At 43.7% G+C, this 22,051-nt stretch overlaps 1 protein-coding gene across 1 annotated transcript in view; it reads right to left on the bottom strand.

Moving 5' to 3' along the window:
- CCDC175 (coiled-coil domain containing 175) overlaps window positions 1-22,051 on the bottom strand; it is a 60,194-nt gene that overhangs the window by 18,794 nt on the left and 19,349 nt on the right. Inside the window, exons 6-11 of the mRNA XM_070419001.1 lie at window positions 19,540-19,662; window positions 16,369-16,478; window positions 14,133-14,214; window positions 8,521-8,657; window positions 7,444-7,554; window positions 545-616 (exon numbers count right to left, since the gene is read on the bottom strand). Of these exons, the coding sequence (XP_070275102.1) occupies window positions 545-616; window positions 7,444-7,554; window positions 8,521-8,657; window positions 14,133-14,214; window positions 16,369-16,478; window positions 19,540-19,662 (635 nt within the window). The remainder of the gene's footprint in view (window positions 1-544; window positions 617-7,443; window positions 7,555-8,520; window positions 8,658-14,132; window positions 14,215-16,368; window positions 16,479-19,539; window positions 19,663-22,051) is intronic.

The raw sequence follows: 22,051 nt of genomic DNA, 5'->3' as shown, positions 1-22,051 counted from the left end.
TTCGATGCCAGGTGCTGATCCAAATACTTTACACGGATCATGACATTTACCATGACGGGGCGGCACTACTACCATTCCCCCCTTTACAGGGATGGGAGCAGAGAGATAATGAAATAACTGAGCTGTGATCCCAGAGTGAGTTAGAGGTAGAGCCATCAGGGTCACCCCTCTGCAGAGCTTGTACTCCCACCGCTTCTCTGTCCCTGCACATCCCCTGCTGTCCCCACGAGGCCTGGATGTGCAAAAGGCATTACACAAATCTTGGCAATTTCACTTTTACTATTTTGTGACTTTACTCGATTGAAATGGAAAACTTTGGTTCTGGTCAGAGCCAAAAAATATGCACGCGCGCGCGCGCACACACATACACATTTATATACACACTTACGTACATACATGTAGATCCAGAACTCACACAATTTAGCTTAAGAAAATCAGTTTCTTGGATTCTAGCAACCAACAAGTACTCTGATTTCCTCCCTACTTTGGGGCACTGTTCATTCAGATACTAAATAACATACACAAAGGAACTGGTTTTCTTTACCATCTCTGAATTTCTCTTTCCAGGTTTTCACTCAGGATTTCTATGTGCTTCTGATAGACTTCCTGTGTTGCTCTAAAAACATGAAAAAGATACTGGATTTGGCATTTATTTATAGGAGCTGTTAGAATATATAAAAATTTATGTATAAATCTTATGCGCAATAAGGTTATTGCTTAATTGGGACACGAAACAAACCTTGTGAAGCCACTGAAGAATTTAGTCGCAGAATGACAGAAAGATAAGAGATTCTGTGCAAGCACACACCGAGTTTGCAAGTATCAAGCTGGATCTCCGAGGAGAGGGAACAGACTCTGGGGATGCAGCTGGAGAAAGATTATTGGAGGTTCCTGTTTGACAGGAGGAGACACGTGGGTTGCCGGAACGGAGGGGCAATCCCACCAAGGAAAGGACCTCACTGTTTGTAAAGACACTGGGGAACAGAACAGCCAGTCGGGACCCCTGTGACGGAGGCAGACTCGCTGCCCACAGATGAAGGGAAACAGCACCCTGAAGTAGGAGGAGTCAGAGTCAACAAACCGGTGAGGATCTCTGAATTCTAGATTAGTTCCGATTTGCTACAATGTTTAATTCAGAACGTCAATAGAAATGCTTGAACTAGGGGTAAATAGTATTCAGGATGGAAGATTTTTCTGGTGAACCTGAAATGGATAAAAATGTGAGGGCTCTAACATAGACATCAGAAGCCTTTATTATTTTCATTCCCTTTATTCCCTAAGTGCTCCATCGTGCACAGTGATGAGTGAAAGGCCGCATAAGTAAAATGAGACTTTATACCTTTTTAAAAGATAGAAATATTGACAAATGCAACTTAGAATAGGAAATACTGTTAAATAAACTAAAAACACACTGTGCTCATGTTTTTTTTTCTTCTCTATTTGAAATCAATTTCTTACCAAAATAAACATAATACCCTCCCCTGGAACTGCAGGGTTCTTTATAATTTGCCCCAATGTTATTGATTTTATTTATTTACATTTTAAATTTAATTCCCACAGGGGTTGACTAGTTTAAAATAAAGCAACAGTAATAGAAAAAAAAACCTTAATGGATGCCAGTATTTGGCTCTGAGCTTCCTGGTGATCAGAGTAATGATGACACAATAATTCATTGTAAATTTGCATTATTAACAAGGAACGTAAAACCTCGATCAACCCGGTTCTATTTTCCTGCTCTCTATAGTGAAGGGTTTATAGTTTCTTTTCTGAGGCTCACATAATGAAAAATAGATGTTTAAAAATATGATTTAACAATATATGGACATGCAACCAGAAAGCTACACTTCCTGCCCGCTCCACCTTTCTGTTGATATATGTCAAAGTTTCATCACCACCCATCTTAGTTTTCTGTAAGTTAGTCTCTTCAGTATCCTATATTCAAGTTATTTATCTCTCTATGAGTGGCGATATTATTCCCCCATTTGATAAGCAAAGAGAAAAAATCTGATTTGCTTTTAAAGGCCTACAGTTTTAAATCTTTATATAACAAAGAAGAACTCCTTTACTTCCCTTCACCCTTCTTTGATTGTTTCTTAATAATTCAGGCTATTCTTCAGTTATATACCATTCATTATTATTGCCTGTTGTTAGTCTTGATCATGTGCCCAAAGACAGTATAAGTTGCTTTATGCCCAGTATTAGTGAGTGTAAAATGATAGAATATTTACATAGGGCATTTCATAATTATAAAAATAAAAAATACATAACCCTCTTTGACCCAGGAATTCAACTTTTAGGATTTATTATAAAGAACTAGCCATGCTGAAAAAAGAGATAGAAGAAGACATAAACAAGTGGAAGAATATACTGTGCTCATGGATTGGTAGAATTAACATCAATAAAATGTCCATACTACCCAAAGCAATCTATAGAGTCAATGCAATCCCCATTAAAATACCAACGGCATACTTCAAAGACCTTGAACAAAATCTCCAAAAATTCATCTGGAATAAAAAAAGACCCCGAATAGCTGCAGCAATCTTGAGAAAAAAGAACAAAGTTGGAGGGATCACAAATAACAGATATCAAGCTATATTACAACGCCACTGTTCTCAAAACTGCCTGCTACTGGCATAAGAACAGACATATAGACCAATGGAACAGAACAGATAACCCAGATATAGACCCATGCCACTATACTGAATTAATATTTGACAAAGGAGGCAAGAGCATACAATGGATTCAAGACAGTCTCTTCAGTAAATGGTGTTGGGAAAATTGGACAGATACATGCAAAAAAAAAAAAAAAAATGAAACTAGAACACCAACTTACACTATACACAAAAATAAACTCAAAATGGATAAAGGACTTAAATGTAAGGTGGGGAACCATAAAAATCTTAGAAGAATCCATAGATAGCAAAATAGCAGACATTTGTCATAGCAATATCTTTACTGATACAACTCCTAGGGCAATGGAGAAAATAAACAAATGGAACTACATCAAAATAAAAAGCTTCTGCATAGCAAAGGAAACCATCAACAAAACAATAAGAAAGCCCACTGCATGGGAGAACATATTGCCAATGTTATCTCTAATAAGGGTTTAATCTCCAAAATTTATAGGGAACTCATACAACTTAACAAAAGGAAGATATACAATCCAATCAAAAAATGGGCAAAGGACCTAAATAGACACTTTTTTTATTTAAAAAAAAATGACATACAGAAGGCCAAGAGACATATAAAGACATGCTCAAAGTCACTAATCATCCAAGAGATGCAAATCAAAACAACAATGAGGTACCATCTCACACCTGTCAGAATGGCTATCATCAACAAATCAACAAACGACAAGTGCTGGTGAGGATGTGGAGAAAAAGGAACCCTCCTTCATTGCTGGTGGGAATGCAGACTGGTGCAGCCACTGTGGAAAAACAGTGTGGCATTTCCTCAAAAAATTAAAAATGGAGCTGCCATTTTCCCAGTAATCCCATTTCTAGGAATATATCCCCAAAACACAGAAACACCAATCAGGAAGGATCTATGCACCCCTATGTTCATAGCAGCACAATTTACAATAGCTAAGATTTGGAAACAGCCTAAGTGCCCATCAGCAGATGAGTGGATTAGAAAACTGTGGAACATCTACACAATGAAATACTACACTGCTGTAAAAAAGAATGGATTCTTTTTAAAAATATATATTTTATTGATTTTTTACAGAGAGGAAGGGAGAGAGATAGAGAGTTAGAAACATCGTGCACATCTCTTACTGGGGATATGCCTGAAACCCAGGTACATGCCCTTGACCAGAATCGAACCTGGGACCTTTCAGTCTGCAGGCCGACGCTCTATCCACTGAGCCAAACCGGTTTCGGCAAGAATGGATTCTTACCATTTGCAACAGCATGGATGGAAATGGAGAGCTTTATGCTAAGTGAAATAAGCCAGTCAATGAAAGAAAAATACCACATGATCTCACTCATTTGTGGAATATACTGAACATAAACTGATGAACAAAAATAGAACCAACATCATAGAAGCATCGAACAGACTGTCCAACCTATGAGGGAAGGCAGGGGTGAGGGGGTAAGAGAGCAACCAAAGGACTTGTATGCATGCATATGAGCATAACCAATGGACACAGATGGAAGGGGGGCTGGTGAGGGCATGTTCTGGGGATTGGGGGCGACCAGGGAGAGGTTAATTTGGGAGACTTATGTAATACATTAAACAATAAAACATTTTTAAAAAGAGAAATAGTCACATAGGTGGACAGAGATATGTTAATGTTAACTTTGAAAATTGTTAGTAATATAGGAAACAGAAAAAAATGTCCATCAACAAAGTATTAGTTAAATAAAATACAGCATAATCTGCAGAAGAAATACTATGCAGTTAAAGAAAAGAATGAGGAAAGAGGTCCTGTAGATATGATTTTTTCTTTATTTTTAAATAGTTTTAAACTCAACAGGTAAGTGTCAAAATCAGTGCAAAGAATCCCATAACTTTCACCAACCATGGTTTTTTATTCTCTCAGATATAATTTTTCCAGCTTTATTGAGATATAACTGACCTATGATATTGTGTAAGTTACCCAGATATAATTTTAAGTGGGAAAAATCCAATTACAAAAGACTGCAACCCAAGTTTTGAGTAAATAAATGCATATATCTAGCTATATAAAACCCTAATATGCAAATCAACCGAACAGCAGAATGACTGGCAGAACGACCCGTCGCTATGACGCCCACTGACCACCATGGGGCAGACACTCAATGCAGGAGCTGCCCCCAGCCCACAGACCCCAACCAGCAGTGGGGGGCGGGGCCAGTGGGTGGTGCCAAGCCAGCCAAGGTGGGTGGGAGCAGGAGCCCCACAGATCAACTCTGATAGCTGGCCAGGCCTAGGGGCCCTACCCAAGCACGAATTTCACACACCAGGCCTGTATTCTATATATATAAAAGCCTAAGCAACCAGCCAACAGGGTGGTAGTTATGATGCGCAATGACCACCAGAGGGAAATCGAGGAACAGACTGATGGAAACATGGAACAGACTGATGAATCTCAGAGGGAAGGGGAATGGGGGAGGGCAGGAAGAGATTAACCAAAGATTTTATATGCATACTAGAAGCCTGGTGCATGGATTCATGCACCAGTGGGGCCCCTCAGCCTGGCCTGCAGGGATCAGGTGAAACCAGCTCTCCGGCATCCCCCGAGGGGTCACAGGCCAGGCCGAGAGACCCCTCTAGTATGTACATATTATGTATAGATAAACATAAATATACTAGAGGCCCAGTGCATGGATTCATGCACCAGTGGGGTGCCGGGGCCTGGACTGTGCCCTTTCTCAATCTGGGACCCCTGGGGGATGTTGGGCTTCCAGTTTCAGCATGATCCCCGCATCCCTGCAGGTGGCTGGGGAGAAGCCTGAGCCGGGGCCAGGTGCCACTCCCACTCATTCCAGCCCTGATGCACCTGCTGTTGCTGCCACTTGGTAGCACTGCTGTGGAGGCGGGAGAAGCTTGCACTGCGGCAGGTGGGCTTGCCAGCTGTGAGCCCAGCTGCTGGCTGAGTAGTGCTCCTGCTGTGGGAGCGTACAGACCACCAGGGGATAGCTCCTGCCGAGCGTCTGCCCCCGGTGGTCAGTGTGCATCATAGCGACTGGATGACCGGTTGTTCACTCATTCAGTTGGCTAGGCTTTTATATTTACACTAATAAAAGAGAAACATGGTAATTGGGGTACGACCGCTACCCTTCCCATTGGCTAATCAGCATATCCTTATGCAAATTAACTGTCAGCCAAGATGGCGGCCGGCAGCCAGGCAGCTGGAAGCGAACATGAGGCTTGCTTGCTCCAGTGACTGCAGACTGCAACGTTTCCCACCTACCTTGCCGGCCTCTGAGCTACAACTCTAAGAAACTATGTTGCAAAAATAGAAACCAGCTTTCAGCCAGCCGGGATCTCAGAGTTAGAGTTATACATTGTTTCGATTATAGCAGCGGAAGCTTCAGAGCTAGAGCCAGAGCTAAAGCTGGCCCAGAATAAAAAAAAGAAAAAGAAAAAGAAAAAAAGGAGTGGTTGGGAGCTTCAGTCAATTGCCAGCCTGAAAGCAGCCCTCAGCTCCTCACCCAGACTGGCCAGGCACCCCAGTGGGGACCCCCACCCTGATCCAGGACACCCTTCAGGGCAAACCAGCCGGCCCCCAGGCCTCTATCCTATATAGTAAAAGGGTAATATGCCTCCCAGCACCGGGATCAGCGGAGCCGTGAGGCCTCCTGGCACCGGATCAGCGTGACAGGGGGCAGCACCCAAACCCCCTGATCACCCTGCAGCTCTGTGTGTGACAGGGTGTGGCGCCCCCTCCTCCCCCCCCCCCCCCCCCACACACAGGCCCTGCTCTGTGTGTGACAGGGGGTGATGCCCTAACTCCCCTATTGGCCCTAATCTGTGCGTGACAGGGGGGAGCTCCTCAACCCCCTGATGGGCCCTGCTCTGTGCGTGACAGGGGGGAGCTCCCCAACCCCCTGATGGGCCCTGCTCTTTGCATAACAGGGGGGAGCTCCCCAACCCCCTGATTGGCCCTGCTCTGTGCGTGACAGGGGGTGGCGCCGCAACCTCCCCATCGACCCTGCCTTGAGTGTGACAGGGGGCGGTGCCCCAACCCCCCAATCGGCCCTACCCTGAGCATGACTGAGGATGGCATCGCAACCTCCCAATACGCCCTGCTCTGTGCATGACAGGGGCCGGCGCCCCAACTCCCCAATTGGCCCTGCTCTAAGCCCGACCAGGGGCTGCACCTAGGGATTGGGCCTGCCCTCTGCCACCTGGGAGCAGGCCTAAGCCAGCAGGTTGTTATCTCCCGAGGGGTCCCAGACTGCGAGAGGGCACAGGCGGGCTGAGGGACCCCCCTCCCCTCCCCCCTCCCAGTGCACAAATTTTTGTGCACTGGGCCTCTAGTATATAGATATTAGAAACCATGTATAGCAAACTGTTAACAGTAATTATTTCTGTGGAGAGATTTCGGTAACTTACTCTTGAAGTTACAAATTTCTTCATTTGAATTTTAAAATCAGGTATAGGCATTACTTTTTTAATCAGAAAAAATTAAAATAGCAATTAGAGTGATTTAGAATGGTAGAAATGAACATCTCAGGGGGTCAGTGCTGAAATAACATTTGGGCACATTCTTGTCACTAGATCCCTAACTTGTCCACTCCTCATGTTCAGCAACTTGTATAGAACTTAGAACCTGTCTGCCTTTTCAATGAAAGATTCAATGATAATGACTGTTCAGGATTGTTAAACAAAGAGACTGAATTATAAACCTCCTTTTTTGTAGGAGATTAGAAATGGACATATATTTGTTATTACTATTTATTTTTTTAAAATGCAGAGAGGAATGAAGATTAAAAATTTCAAAGGCAACAAACATACCGATAAAGTTCAGAAAGCGTGACAAGTCCTTCTTCCATATTTTTGATGTCTACTTTTCTTTGTGACAGGAAGTTTTCTTTCTCAGCAATAAATTTCAGTTGTTTTTTGTTTCTACCATAAAAAAAACACAGAGCTATCATATTTTAAAGGTTTAAATAATCATTTTTCAAATCCTCAGCATGAGAAAATATGCCATCACTAAAACTTTCAAAAGTAGTTTGGAAAATTCAGTTCATAAACTATTGACCTAATGAATTTTCCCAATGAATCAGTAAAAATAGAAACAAAGTCTTTCTGCATGTCGTGGCTAAATCTAAAGTTATGAAAATTCCCAAGCTATGAAAAAAGCACTAATTATAATAGTAACCATAAAACAATAAGAACAGCTGTATAGTACTTTATTCCTCTGAATGTGTGTGTCTCTCCTACTACATTTATTAATTCTGCCGTATTCTTTTGTGAAAGGTAAAGGGGTCGATCAGACCAATTTTGATATATTTTATCGATTTTACAGAGAGAAAGAGAGAGAGAAACATTGATGAGAGAGAAACATCAATCAGCTGCCTCCTGCACGCCCCCTACTGGGGAATCAAACCCACAACCAAGGTATATCCTTGACCAGAATCACGCTGGGCACTCTTGGATCTGTGGGCTGATGGTCTATCCACTGAGCCAAACCAGTTAGAGCCAATTTTGATTACTGGGTCTACCTCTTCCCAGGGGTGTGACCTTGAAAAGAAACTTTACCTGTTAATGAACCTCGATTTTCCCATCCAAAAAATGGGGATCAAAATACCTATCTCAATGGGATTAAACAAGATGTAAGCATTTTATAAAAAGTGGTTTGTTTGTTTTTTTGTCTCTAACTTGCAGAAAGAATAATAGGAAGGTTATGATCTTGTTCACATTTCCACACATTGATAGGAACACGCCTGTAATGGAAAGTACTTTATCTAAGTGTCAATAGGTTTTAAAACCAGAATAAGTTCAGGTGAAGGGTTACCACTTTGACAGCAAGGAAAGCACCCCATAACTACAGTATGTTGACTCATATATGGATCAGAAATAGAAACATACTCTTCTTGTATTTTCTTTTTTTGCATAAAAACTTTATTTTCCTCCTGTAAGACAATCTTATATTGTCTGGTAAGAGTCTGCAATTTCTCTTGTAGATCTTTGTTTTCTAACTGAGCTTTGTATATTTTTTCATTCATCTAGAAAAAAACACATACAAAATAACTGAAGTAGAGGACCTGCTTCACAGTTCCTTTGAGGGGAGTTAGAGTCAGGTGGGCAACTCGCTAGAGCACTGAGCATATTGCTTAGCAAACAATGACTATGCCACAAATAGTGAGTGATTGAATTCTATATCAACTATCCAATTATACACTGTGGGGCTTCTTCTATAACTTATGTCAAAAGTGTAGAAAGGTAATAAACACTGATGCAAAACCACAGAGTAATAATTCATACTGAAATACAAACTGGGATTACTAAACCGGGATCATTCACTTTATGACGTATGTCTTTTTTCCAGAAGATGAACTACACTGGGGAGGTGAAGTATAATAGCAACAGAAGTTCTTGCTCAAAACCTCTTTCACTGGATATTATGCTTGCTTCTTGTTAAATATTTCTACTTAAGGAAAAAAAAGGAGTACTTTTTAGTGGTCTGAAAGAGGTAAAAACTTTGTGTTTGGATGTCTCTGTTGAATTCCATCAAATGAGGTGAAAAAGATAGATTTAGTATTCAGTTCAAAATAACCTTCTGGCTGAGGATTGCTAAAATAGCTGGATGAAAAAAAATCCTTAAGTGTTGAAGAACTAACAAGATGATGAGGAATTTCTAGGTCTAATTCAATAAGAAAGCAAGAATCCATAGTGGTAAATCTAGCACTGAAAAGTCCTTTGTACCCTTAGGACATTTACAGATATGGAAGAAAACATGTGGAAACTGAGTTTTGGTTTTCTTACATGACAAGGGGGACAAAAGCCAACACTTGGAGCTCATCCAGGTGTTGAGTCTGATAAATCTCCCATCACATTGTCTGGGGTCCCAAAGAGCTTCCCTCTCTGGCGAAGGGTGAATCAGAAGCTAACAAGCCATGGTCTGTGGTCACAAACAAACCTAAAGGTGTATACACACACACACACACACACACACACACTCTAATAAAAGAGAAACATACAAATTAACCATCACTCCACCACTCCGCTACACTCACCAGCCAATCAGGAGCAAGTACGCAAATTAACCCAACTAAGATGGTGGTGGCCACGGAGCTAGAGTGAGCAGGAGGCTTGCGCTGCCCTCGGCGATGGAGGAAGCCAAGCTCTGGCCGGCCCTGAGCTCCATTCAAGGCTACAAAGTTTCAATTATAAAAGATAAATAAATCCCAGATACCTGCTTCCAGTCCACCCTGGCCTCCGCTCAAGGAGGCACTGAAAAAAAAAAAAAAGGAGAGGCTGGGAGCTTGGGTCGCCAGGGGGCATGGCTGAAAACGGCCATCAGCCCCTCACCCAGGCTGGCCAATCACCCCAGTGGGACCCCCAGCCTGATCTGGGACAACCTTCAGGGCAAACCAGCCGGCCCCCACCCATGCACAAGGCCTCTATCTATACTAATAAAAGGGTAATATGCTAATTAGACTGGGAAACCTTCCAGGAAACCTTCCAGACGTTCTTCTGGACAAAGCCATGGTGGCGGGGCCGAGGTAGAGGTGGTTAGAGGCCAAGAGGGGAGGGCAGTTGTGGGTGATCAGGCCAGGATGGGATGGCTGTTGTGGGTGATCAGGCTGATGGGGGGCGGGGCCGTTGGGGGCAAAACCAGCAGGGGAACCAGTTGGGGGCAAGCAGGCCATCAGTGGGGGTCAGTTGGAGGTGTCAGGACAGCGAGGGGGGGCAATTTGGAGTGAGCAGGCCAGCAGGGGGGCAGTTGGGGGCAAGCAGGCTAGTGGGGAGGGAAGATGGGGATGAGTACACTGGCACAGGGGGCAGTTGGGGGTGATCAGGCCGGCAGGGGGCATTTGGGGGTGAGCAGGCCGGCAGTGGGGAGGCAGCTGGGGGCGAGCAGGCCAGCAGGCAGAGTGGTTAGGGGCAATCAGGCAGGCAGGCAGGCAGGTGAGTGTTTAGGAGCCAGCAGTCCTAGATTGTGAGAGTGATATCCGACTGCCGGTTTAGGCCCAATCCCTATAAACCATATAGGACATCCTTCGAAGGGTCCCAGATTGGAGAGGGTGCAGGCTGGGCTAAGGGATACCCCCGCCCCCGTGCACGAATTTCATGCACCAGGCCACTAGTGTGTGTGTGTGTGTGTGTGTGTGTGTGTCTACACTAATAAAAGAGAAACATGCAAATTGGTGTCACTCTGCTACCCTTCCCATTGGCTAATCAGGGTGATATGAAAATTAACTGCCAGCCAAGATGACGGCCGGCAGCCAGGCAGCTTGAAGTGAACATGAGGCTTGCTTGCTTCAGTGACGGAGGACTCCAACGTTCCCCGCCTGCAGCTGCCGGCCTCTGAGCTTGCAGTTTGAAACATTCTTACAAATACAGAAGCTAAACAAAACCCAGAAACCTGCTTTCAGCCAGCCGGGGTCTCAGAGCTGGAGTTGAAACAGTGTTTTGATTATAGAACCCAAACAAACCAGATACCTGCTTTCAGCAGGTGAGGCCTAAGAGCTGGAGCCAAGCCTCAGAGCTAAAGCTGGCCCAGAAAAAAAAGGAACAGTTGGGAGCTTCAGTCACCCGCCAGCCTGAAAACAGCCCTCAGCCTCTCACCCAGACTGGCCAGGCACCCCAGTGGGGACCCCCACCCTGATCCAGGACACCCTTCAGGGCAAACCAGCCGGCCCCCACCCGTGCACCAGGCCTCTATCCTATATAGTAAAAGGGTATATGCCTCCCGGCACCGGGATCAGCATGACAGGGGGCAGCGCCCAAACCCCCTGATCACCTTGCGGCTCTGTGTGTGACAGGGGGCAGGGCCACAACCTCCCTATCCACCTTGCTCTGTTCGTGACAGGGGAAGGCGCCCCAACCCCATGATCAGCCATGCTCTGTGCCTGATAGGGGGGAGCTCCCCAACCCCTGATTGCCCTGCGGCTCTGTGTGTGACAGGGTGTGGCGCCCCAACCCTCACCCCTCCCCACGGGCCCTGCTCTGTGTGTGATGGGGTAGAGCCATAACCTCCCCATTGGCCCTGCCCTGAGTGTGACAGTGGTGGCGCCCCAACCCCCTGATCCACCCTGTTCTGTGTGTGACAGGGGGCAGTGCCCCAACTCCCCTATCGGCCCTACTCTGTGCGTGACAGGGGGGAGCTCCCCAACCTCCTGATGGGCCCTGCTGTGTGTGACATGGGGGAGCTCCCCAACCCCCTGATCAACCCTGCTCTGTGTGTGACAGGGGGTGGCACCGCAACCTCCCCATCGACCCTGCCTTGAGTATGACAGAGGGCGGTGCCCCAACCCCCCAATCGGCTCTACCCTGAGTGTGACTAGGGGTGGCATCGCAACCTCCCAATCCGCCCTGCTCTGTGCATGACAGGGGGCGGCGCCCCAACTCCCCAATCGGCCCTGCTCTGAGCCCGACCAGGGCCTGCACCTAGGGATTAGGCCTGCCCTCTGCCACCTGGGAGCAGGCCTAAGCCAGCAGGTCGTTATCTCCCGAGGGGTCCCAGACTGCGAGAGGACACAGGCCGGGCTGGGGGACCCCCCTCCCCTCCCGAGTGCACAAATTTTTGTGCACTGGGCCTCTAGTATAAATATACATATATACTAGAGGCCCGGTATATATATATTTATACATATAAAATTGGGTCATAGTGTATATACTGTTTTATATTATACTAGAGGCCCAATGCAATTCATGCAAGAGTAGGCCTTCCTTCCCCCAGCTGCAGACACTGGCTTCCTCTGGCACCCAGGACCCAGGCTTCCCTCTGGCACCCGGAACCTGGTCTTGCCTCTGGTACCGGGGACCCGGGCTTCCCTCCAGCTGCTGGCAGGCACCTGGGACCCAGGCTTAACTCACAGCCCTGGCTTTGTCTGAAAGGATATCCCGTCTAATTAGCATATTATGCTTTTACTAGGGGCCCAGTGCACGAATTCGTGCACCTTGAAAGAAACTGTGGGCCACAAAACTGTGATAGGTACAGGGGCGGGTCTCAACCCATCCTCTGTGCCCCTGCCTGGCCCCTTTCACCACGTTCCCGGTCCCCTCTCTGCCAGCAGCCCTACTCCCACCACCGCTCCCATGTGCTGACAGCGCTAGTCCCACTTGCACCCACTGATGGTGTAGAGCGATTGGGCCAGTGCCAGCAGAAGATGTGAGCAGAGCCAGCGCGGTCAGCGAGTGTAAGTGGGGGCTGCTGCTCCAATAGCCCCTCGGGAGCAGGGGGAGGTAGAGAAGCCCTCAGGGGCAATCAGGGCTTGTAGCCGCTGCTCGCACCCGCTGATGGCACCAAGTGATTGGGACCAGCACCGGGCACCGGCAGCAGGTACAAGCAGGGCTGGCACCGGCAGCAGGTGCGAGCACCTGGTGGGACCGTGGCGCACAGGAGGAAAGAATTTTCAATAATCACCAGAGGCTTGCCCCTATGACAAAGACCGGCACTCCGCCTTGGTCTGGAGCCCCTGCTCACCTGCTCCACCATCCTGCTGCGGCCAACATCCACCATGTTCTTCACATGCCCCCTGATGGTCAGCATACATCATAGCAACTGGTTGTTCGGTTGTTCCATCGTTTGGTCTATTTGTATGTTAGCCTTTTATTATTATAGACTAGAGGCCCGGTGCATGGATTTATGCACTGGTGGGGTCTCACAGCCTGGCCTGTGCCCTCTCACAATCCGAGACCCCTCAGGGGATGTTGGAGAGCTGGTTTCAGCCCGATCCCCGCAGGCCAGGCCAAGGGACCCCATCGGTGCATGAATCTAGGCCTCTAGTATGCATATAAGATCTTTGGTTAATCTCTTCCTGCCCTCTCCCCTTCCCTTTTCCCTCTGAGATTCATCAGTCTGTTCCATGTTTCCATGCCTGTGTGTTGAGCATCTGCCCCCTGGTGGTCATTGCGTGTCACAGGGTCAGCTGGTCACTTAGGCTTTTATATATATAGATTTATCATATCCTAAACGATGACATTTAAAGCGTTTCTGTTAAGCTTTCATTGTACTTTGTCTCTAATTGTTCAACTTTCATAATAAATGCTTCATTGACTATCTTGTGGAGAAATCTTGGTTTATAGCCATGATTACTTACTTAACATATCATATTTCTTATGACCTAAGTTTTATAATGTCTAGGGAATTCTCCTGGGGTCTAAATTTGACTCAAATATTCCACTAAAATTATTAAGTACAATATGGGTTGCTACACAACAGCAAGAAGCTCCTAATTTTTCTAATTAACTCACATAAAAATGTCCATTAGACATGGATATTCCTAATGTAAAATAACCATATCCACTTGAAAAGTTATCAAGAAAATAATTCATCTTCACATTAGAAATTTTTTCTTTTATACTTAAAGTGCTCTGGGAGGGAATAAAATCTTTAAATCAATTACTGTGACTGATCATGATAATTAGTTAATGAAAAAACTAGTTTTGGAAAATTTCTCCATTTACTTAAAATACTAACTAAAAAGAAAATCTAATTATAATCGAAAAAATAATAATTTCTGTCTTCCTACCTCCTTTATCTTCTGAAAAAATTCTTTTTTGTCAGTAATAGTTTTCTCTCCCAGTTTTTTCTTGTTGTTCTTTAAAAAAAATCTATGAACAAAGGAAGCCAAACAAATTCATATTAAGACATATTTTTTTCAGCAGAGCCATATTGCCCTATATAACATATTTATATATTCATTATAACAGACAAAAGATTTTACTTTTTAGAATTGACGAATTAATGCTTTATTATTCTATTCAATCATTTAAGAAGCAATGGCAAATGGGATTGTTGTTTTTATTTTCTCTCTCTGAGAATTCATTATTGGTATATAAAAATGCCATTGATTTCTGGGTGTTAATATTGTATCCTGAGTGTAGCAAGATTTTTAATCATAACTCCTAGAAATAATTTAAGAACTAATCTGTATCTTCCACTATGATTCTCTGCCTACTTTTTCTTTAAAACATATATGAACTAAAACTATTAGACTGTCAAAGAAAAAGATTTTTTATTCTGAGTTTGAATTGTAGTAATTCTTGAGTCTTCCTGAGTACAGAGATTAGTGCCTACTTTATGGACCAGTGTGATGATTACTATACTGGGCAATTGCTGTTTTAAAAGACTTAATTTTAATCACAATACATTCAAACCTGTGTATGTAGAAATGAGCCATTTTATAACATGATTCCACATGTGAAGTTAACTTGTCTTATGGAATCTGCTCAGTTCACAATTTGTCTTTTAAATCGAACTCTGGAGGTAGGCCCAGAAGCCATATATTTGTATTACAAGACTTCACCTTCTGGTCCAAAGCTGAGCCAAACAGTTTTTGTTGCTGTTAATCCTCACCTGAGGGTATTTTTTCTATTGATTTTTAGAGAGAGTGAAAGGGAGGGAGTGAGAGGGAGTGAGGAAGAGAGAGAGAGAGAGAGAGAGAGAGAGAGAGAGAGAGAGAGAGAGAGAGAGAAATGTGAGAGACACATAGATTGGTTGTCCCCCGCACATGCCCCAACCTGGACTGGGGACCAAATCTGCAACCCAGGTACGTGCCCTTGACAGGGAATCGAACCCTCAACCCTTCAGTGCTCAGGTCAATGCTCTAACCCAGTGGTCGGCAAACTCATTAGTCAACAGAGCCAAATATCAACAGTACTTCTTCAAAATAGACTCGCCCAGGCCGAAAACCGACTTCTGCGCATGGGCCAGGAAGTTTCAATCACACTGTACGTGCGCGCCCACACGTGGTATTTTGTGGAAGAGCCACACTCAAGGGGCCAAAGAGCCGCATGTAGCTCTCGAGCCGCAGTTTGCCGACCACGACTCTAACCACCTAGCAACACTGGCCAGGGCTGAGCCAAACGGCTTTTGACGGGAAATCTGCGAATTCTCCTGGAAGAGAGTCTGTTGGCCAATCTCTAACGATGAACGGGCCTGTGCCAGGTAATTTCAGAGGGTTTGGAATGGTCATGCTTAGCCATGGCTCACCAGGAAGAGAACATAGTATGCAGATAGAGAGAAAGATGAAACCCTTTTGCAAAAGGAAGAGAGAGTGTGGGCCTTGGGATGAAAGATTCCCTTAAGTTTCTGTTTCCAGTCCCATGGGTAAAAGTTTTTACCCAGAGGCGTCCCTGTAATTTCTCAATAAACTCTGCAAGTCTCCCTCGACTAAGAACAGCCACTGTAACCACATGGGTAGGGGAGTGGGTAGCCTTGCGGCAGGCCTCATGAATGCCTTCCTGGGGGCATATTCACACTTGGAGTGCGGGTGAATTTCCCGCCAAAATATAAGATGGCTCTGTCTTTTGGTTTTGTTCCATCCACCAAAAGGGTGGATTACAAACAAATATTTGGTAATACGCAGTTACAATCGGCCCGAGTTTACACGTTTCCCGCACTCCACCGCAAATCTATATGAACCGAGTTAAAGACGGCTCCCGCGGAGTACGCGCAATTCACGCGAGCCGACTTAACTCGTTTCCCGCACTCCAAGTGTTCATTTGCAGGAATCCCAGAATGGAAGTGAGAATAATACATTCCACCGAGTCCCTTCCTTTTTCTGAGCTGACTGCATCATACCCAATATTTTCTCTTGATCACAGGAAAGACTAATTTCAAAATGAAGAGGTGTTTCTATACAGCTTTCAAGCACACAAATTTTAGTAAACTAAGAGATTATAATTTTCATCTAATGAAATTTTTTAAAGGAAAGAAACATAACACTGAGAAATGCTTCAGTAAAAATAAAGTATCATACTTACATTTCTTCCTCCAGGCTATTACAGATTTTCTTTATTTCTTCGATCTGTTCTTGCCAATGTCTTATTGATTGATTTAGTTCTGCTATCTCTAAATTGTGATCACTAAGTTCCTATTGAAAATTTTAAAAAAATTATGGCATTCAGTCATTGTCAAATGATTCAGGATGGTGGTTCAATTCACTAAATATTCATGCGTCACCCACTCAACTTCGGCACTGGGGTGTCCTTTAGTTAAAATAAAAGCAATCATTACAATTGTTTCTTCAAAATATAAACTAGGGCAGAAATAAAAAATAATATTGGGGGGGGGGAGCAACCAAATATAGTAGTGAGGATGTGACAACTATAAAAACAACTTTCAAGACATGAATTCACCTTGACTATCATTTTAAAAAATAAACAAACCTATATTTTCATAATCATCTCCAAAATGTTATTCCAGGAGAGAAGAATGATATTATAAACAGGTCTAAACAAATTGGGTCTTTCACCTCAACTGATAGCTATGTTCATGCTGAAGAAAAATTTCTCTCTTAATATTTAATTAGAAGTTTGAAAATAAAACCAGTGTAGACTGTGAAAAAATGTTAGCCTAATTTTAAAAAGGAAATATGGATGAATAAAATTCATAGTGAGACAGCTATGTTGACAATGCAGTTTGGGAATAAAGAAAAGGGAAGGCAAATGTATCAGAGCCCTGGGCCTGCGTTTCGGCTTGTGAGGGAGAATGGAGCTGGTCAGACCCCTCCGCTCTGCAGCACAGGTGCCAGGGCAGATTATCGAATGCCATCTAAGCCTGCACGCCAACGTGGGGTCATGGACACACCTGGGCAGCGTAAAGGTGCTCTCCATCATGCCACGTGAGACAGGTGACAGCTCCCCAGAACTCTTTCTTTCTCTAAAGAAGTGGTTCTCAATCTTCCTAATGCTGCGACCCTTTAGTACAGTTCCTCATGTTGTGGTGACCCCCAACCATAAAACTATTTTCGTTGCTACTTCATAACTGTAATTTTGCTACTGTTATGAATCATAATGTAAATATCTGATATGCAGGATGTATTTTTATTGTTACAAATTGAACATAATTAAAGCATAGTGATTAATCACAAAAACAATATGTAATTATATATGTGTTTTCCGATGGCCTTAGGTGACCCCTGTGGAAGGGTCGTTCGACCCCCAAAGGGGTTGCGACCCACAGGTTGGCAACTCAAAGGTTGAGAACCGCTGCAAGCATCCTTGTGACTGAACTTCTGGGCTATAACTAATTCCAGAGTAACAGGGTCTGAAATCCTAGAACTGCCACCAACAATCAGCAGAACGTCTAAAGGACTCCGGCTGGCCATCAGGATTAGTGACTAAATGCCAAGGCCAACAGGAATGACACTGGTCACCTCTTGTCCCCAGTTCTCCCTGCCCGGGATAGGTAGGCCATCTTGAGGACCACGCACCATCATTCTTTTCTGCCAACATGGCATCAGCTTGACCTGGGTGCAGAGTTTTCTAAACTAAAAGTACCACAGGAAGATTAATCTGATATCTCCTCCTGTCTCAGTCCACAGCCAAAATGTTGTTTTCTAATCTTGAGCAATAACAACAAACTTCACCAATGTCTGATCTCCACAGAAGCCCTTCGAAGAAGGCAATGGTATTACCCCACTTTACGTTTTTCATTTCTATAGATTTCAAAGAGGAAGGGAGAGGGAGAGACAGACAGAAACATCCATGATGAGAATCATTGATCGACTGCCTCCTGCATGCTCCCTATTGGGAATCGAGCCCGCAGCCCAAGCATGTGCCCTTGACCGGAATCAAACCCGGGTTCCTTCAGTCCACAGGCTCTATCCACTGAGCCAAACCAGCTAGGACTTACCTATTTTATAGGTGAAAAAACTCTGGGCTGGTAGAGTCAAGGTTTGAACCTAGGTCTCTTTGACACTCAGGTTTGTGCTTTAAACACTATTCTCCACCAGTAAGGTAGGGCAGGGCGAGCAGGCTATGACAGGGCGAGAGGGAAAATGACACTTTCAAGCCTTGTCTCATTTGGCCTTAGAGATCTTTGGAGTACAGGTTAAGGAACATGTGCTTCATTTTCCCAAGTTAGAACTCGGAGGGCACTTGGCTTTGATCTATGAGGTCCAAACGAGAGGTGTGTACTTGGGGGGCATGCAGATCAAATGTGTTTTATGCAATCCCTACTTTCTCCTTTGAGTCTAGCCTGACTCACGCTTCCTTACTATGTTGATATTTAAAAAACAGGTAACGATATTCTTAAATATATTGGGGGGGGCGGGGGAATTTTGACTTGACCCATGTTTTGTAATTGGATGTCATAACCGATATAATAAAACTAAAATGATCAGGACCACCATATAAAAAATAAAATGGAATTGGCTGAGCATTCTGGTAAGAAGTGTGATGTTTCAGTATTACTGTTGCCCATATACAGTTTTACATGTATTTCTCAATGCAGATAGAAGAAATGAAGACTCAATTCAACTAACTGTGATAGATTACCATTCATTTCTGTTTTAATTAACATAGAAGTGGTATTATCATTAACGTTTTCAATTATAGTCACCTCCATAAGGTCCACTTTTCTAATTTTTAAAACAATGATGATCCCCACAAAATACTTACCATAGTACTGGCTTTCATTCAATGTTATTAATATTTTTAAAAACAGAACTGCAGAGTTCTCAAGTATTGGCTAACTTGAATAAACAGATAGTCCCCTTTCCCTATGATGTTCCTGTACCCAATATAAATGGAGACACTAAATTCTGTTTTATCATCACATACCCAGAATTAAGGAATCTGCCCCTGGTTATTTCTTTTGTTAGGTAAAATAAAGCAATATCATAAAAATGTTATATATGGTATTGTATGCATTTTAAAAAAATCAGCTTTACAGTATTTTGGTCCATCCAAATGCAATCTGTACCTAAGGAGTGCCAAACTTCTCTCTTCCCACCATATTCCTGAAGGAGAAAACACAACCGCAACACAACACACTAAAGTATCAGGAAATGTTAACATGACAAAAACATTCTTCCAGAACGTAAATTAAAATCAATTCCTTTTAAAAACACCTGTTACCAGTCATATTAAAGGTAGTGTACATTGAGGTGCCCGGGTCAGGCTTGAAAAGCATAGTTTATCCTTTCTTACCACTGTGCTGGTAGTAACTTTTTCTTTTATGTCCATCTCTTTAATCCTTAATCTATCCAATTGTTTCTTCCTATGATAAGCATTCTGTTTCTTAGATTCACAGATATTTTCATATTCACTCATCTGTAGTGATAAACACAAACCAATGAAAAAGTTTATGAGGGCAACAACGTTTAGAAACTCCTTTTTTAAATTTTATCAATCTAATTTATATTCAATCTAAGTATAGAATATTCCATCTAAATATATCAACAATAAATAATAACCAGCCCTGGCTGATGGCTCAGTTGGTTGGAGCATTGTTCTGGACGCCTGAAGGTGGCGGGTTCCATTCCAGGTCAGAGCACATATCCAGGATGCAGGTTCCATACCCAGTAGGGGGCACATGTGGGAGGCAACCAATTGATGTTTCTCTCTCACATGGATGTTTGGATGTTTTCTTCTCTCCCTCCCTTTCTCTAAGATAATAAAGAAAATAAGTTATTTTCTGTTAATAAAGAAAATAAATTAACAGCTCCAAGTCTGTTCCTCGCAGATCCAGGGGGAAGGGACTACCAGTGGTTCTCAACCTTCTGGCCCTTTAAATACATTTCCTCGTGTTGTGATCCAACCATAAAATTATTTTCGTTGCTACTTCATAACTGTAATGTTGCTACTGTTATGAATCGTAATGTAAATATCTGATATGCAGGATGGTCTTAGGCAACCCCTGTGAAAGGGCCGTTTGACCCCCAAAGGGGTCGCGACCCACAGTTTGAGAACCGCTGGACTAGACAAAGAAAGAATACACGCATGCCCAGTAAAGTCTGGGTGGTCTAGGGAGGGTGATTGCCTATCAGTCACATCTGGGAGCAGGTCACTGGCCAGAAGAGATGTGGCTACTGCAAGGGCACAAAACCTGAGACACATATGCTCCTGAACAAAGGAAGCTCTTGCTCTCGTGGGACTCTTGTTGCAGGGGGCGTGCCCTCACCCTCTGCACTTGCCCACACGGCCCGCAGACAAGTGGGCTCCACACAGGATGGATTGATGGACTGGAATTAGTCTAATGCTGTGCTGGATCTAACTCCACCAGGGAACAATATAAAAAATACAAAGTAATGCAAAAAGTTCAATGAAACCGAGAGTTGGTTCTTTTAAAAGATAAACAAGATAGATGAACCTTTAGCTGGACTCATCAAGAAACACAGAGAGAGAACCCAAATAAATAAAATCAGAAATGAAAGGGGTAAAGTAACAACGGACACCACAGAAATGGGATTATAAGAAAATACTGCAAACAACTATATGCCAACTAGACAACCTGGGTGAAATAAAAAAATTCCTAGAAACATACAATCTTCCAAAACTGAATCAGGAAGAAGACAAAAACGTGAATAGGCCTGGTAACAACTGATGAAACGGAAGCAGTAAAAAACAAAAAACAAAAAAACTCAGCAAGCAAAGCCCGGGTCTGGATGGCTTCACAGGGGAGTTTTACCAAATATTCAAAGAAGAACTAACACCTCTCCTCCTTAAATTATTCCAAAAAATTCAAGAAGAAGGAAGACTTCTAGGCTCTTTTTTGAGGCCAGTATTATCCTAATCCCAAAACCAGATAAGGCCACAACAAAGAAAGAGAATTATAGGCCAATAACCCTGATAAACATAAATGCTAAAATCTCCAACAAAATACTAGCAAATCAGATCAGCAATATATTAAAAAGATCATACACCATGACCAAGTGGGATTTATTCCAGGGATGCAAGACTGGTACAATATTTGCAAATCAATAAATGTGATACATCACATAAACAAATTGAAAAATCACATGATCATATCAATAGATACAGAAAAGCATTCGACAAAATCCAACAACCCATTTTAAAAAATATATTTTTATTGATTTCAGAGAGGAAGGCAGAGGGAGAGAGAGATAGAAACATCAATGATGAGAAAGTATCATGGATTGGCTGCCTCCTACATACCGCACACTGGGAATCCAGCCCACAACCCAGGCAAGTGCCCTGACTGGGAATTGAACCATGACCTCCTGGTTCATAAGTTGACACTCAACTACTGAGCCACACTGGCTGGGCCAACACTCATTTTTGATAAAAACTCTAAGCAAAGTGGAGAGGGACCATACCTCAACATAATAAAGTCCATCTATGACAAACCTACAGGCAAATCATACTTAATAGGCAGAAACTAAAACCATTTCCCCTAAGAACAAGAACAAAACAGGGTTGTCCGCTAGTATTTTATTCAATACTAGAGGCCTGGTGCATGAAATTCATGCACAGGGAAGGAGGGGGTCCCTCAGCCTGGCCTGCACCCTCTCGCAATCTGGGACCCCCTCAGGGGGATGTCCAACTGCTAGTTTAGGCCCGAGACGGATTGAGCCTTACCAGCAGTTGGATATCCCTCTCATAATCTGGGACCGGTAGCTCCTAACTGCTCACCAGCCTGCCTGCCTGATCGCCCCTAACCACTCTGCCAGCCTGCCTGATGGCCCTAACTGCTCACCAG

This window comes from Myotis yumanensis, unplaced genomic scaffold, assembly GCF_028538775.1.
Source record: "Myotis yumanensis isolate MYYU_CA2020_CCGP unplaced genomic scaffold, mMyoYum1.0.hap1 SCAF_1, whole genome shotgun sequence".
NCBI lineage: Eukaryota > Metazoa > Chordata > Mammalia > Chiroptera > Vespertilionidae > Myotis > Myotis yumanensis.
The sequence above is the reverse complement of the archived record's forward strand: the minus strand, read 5'-3'. Positions and strand labels throughout refer to the sequence as shown.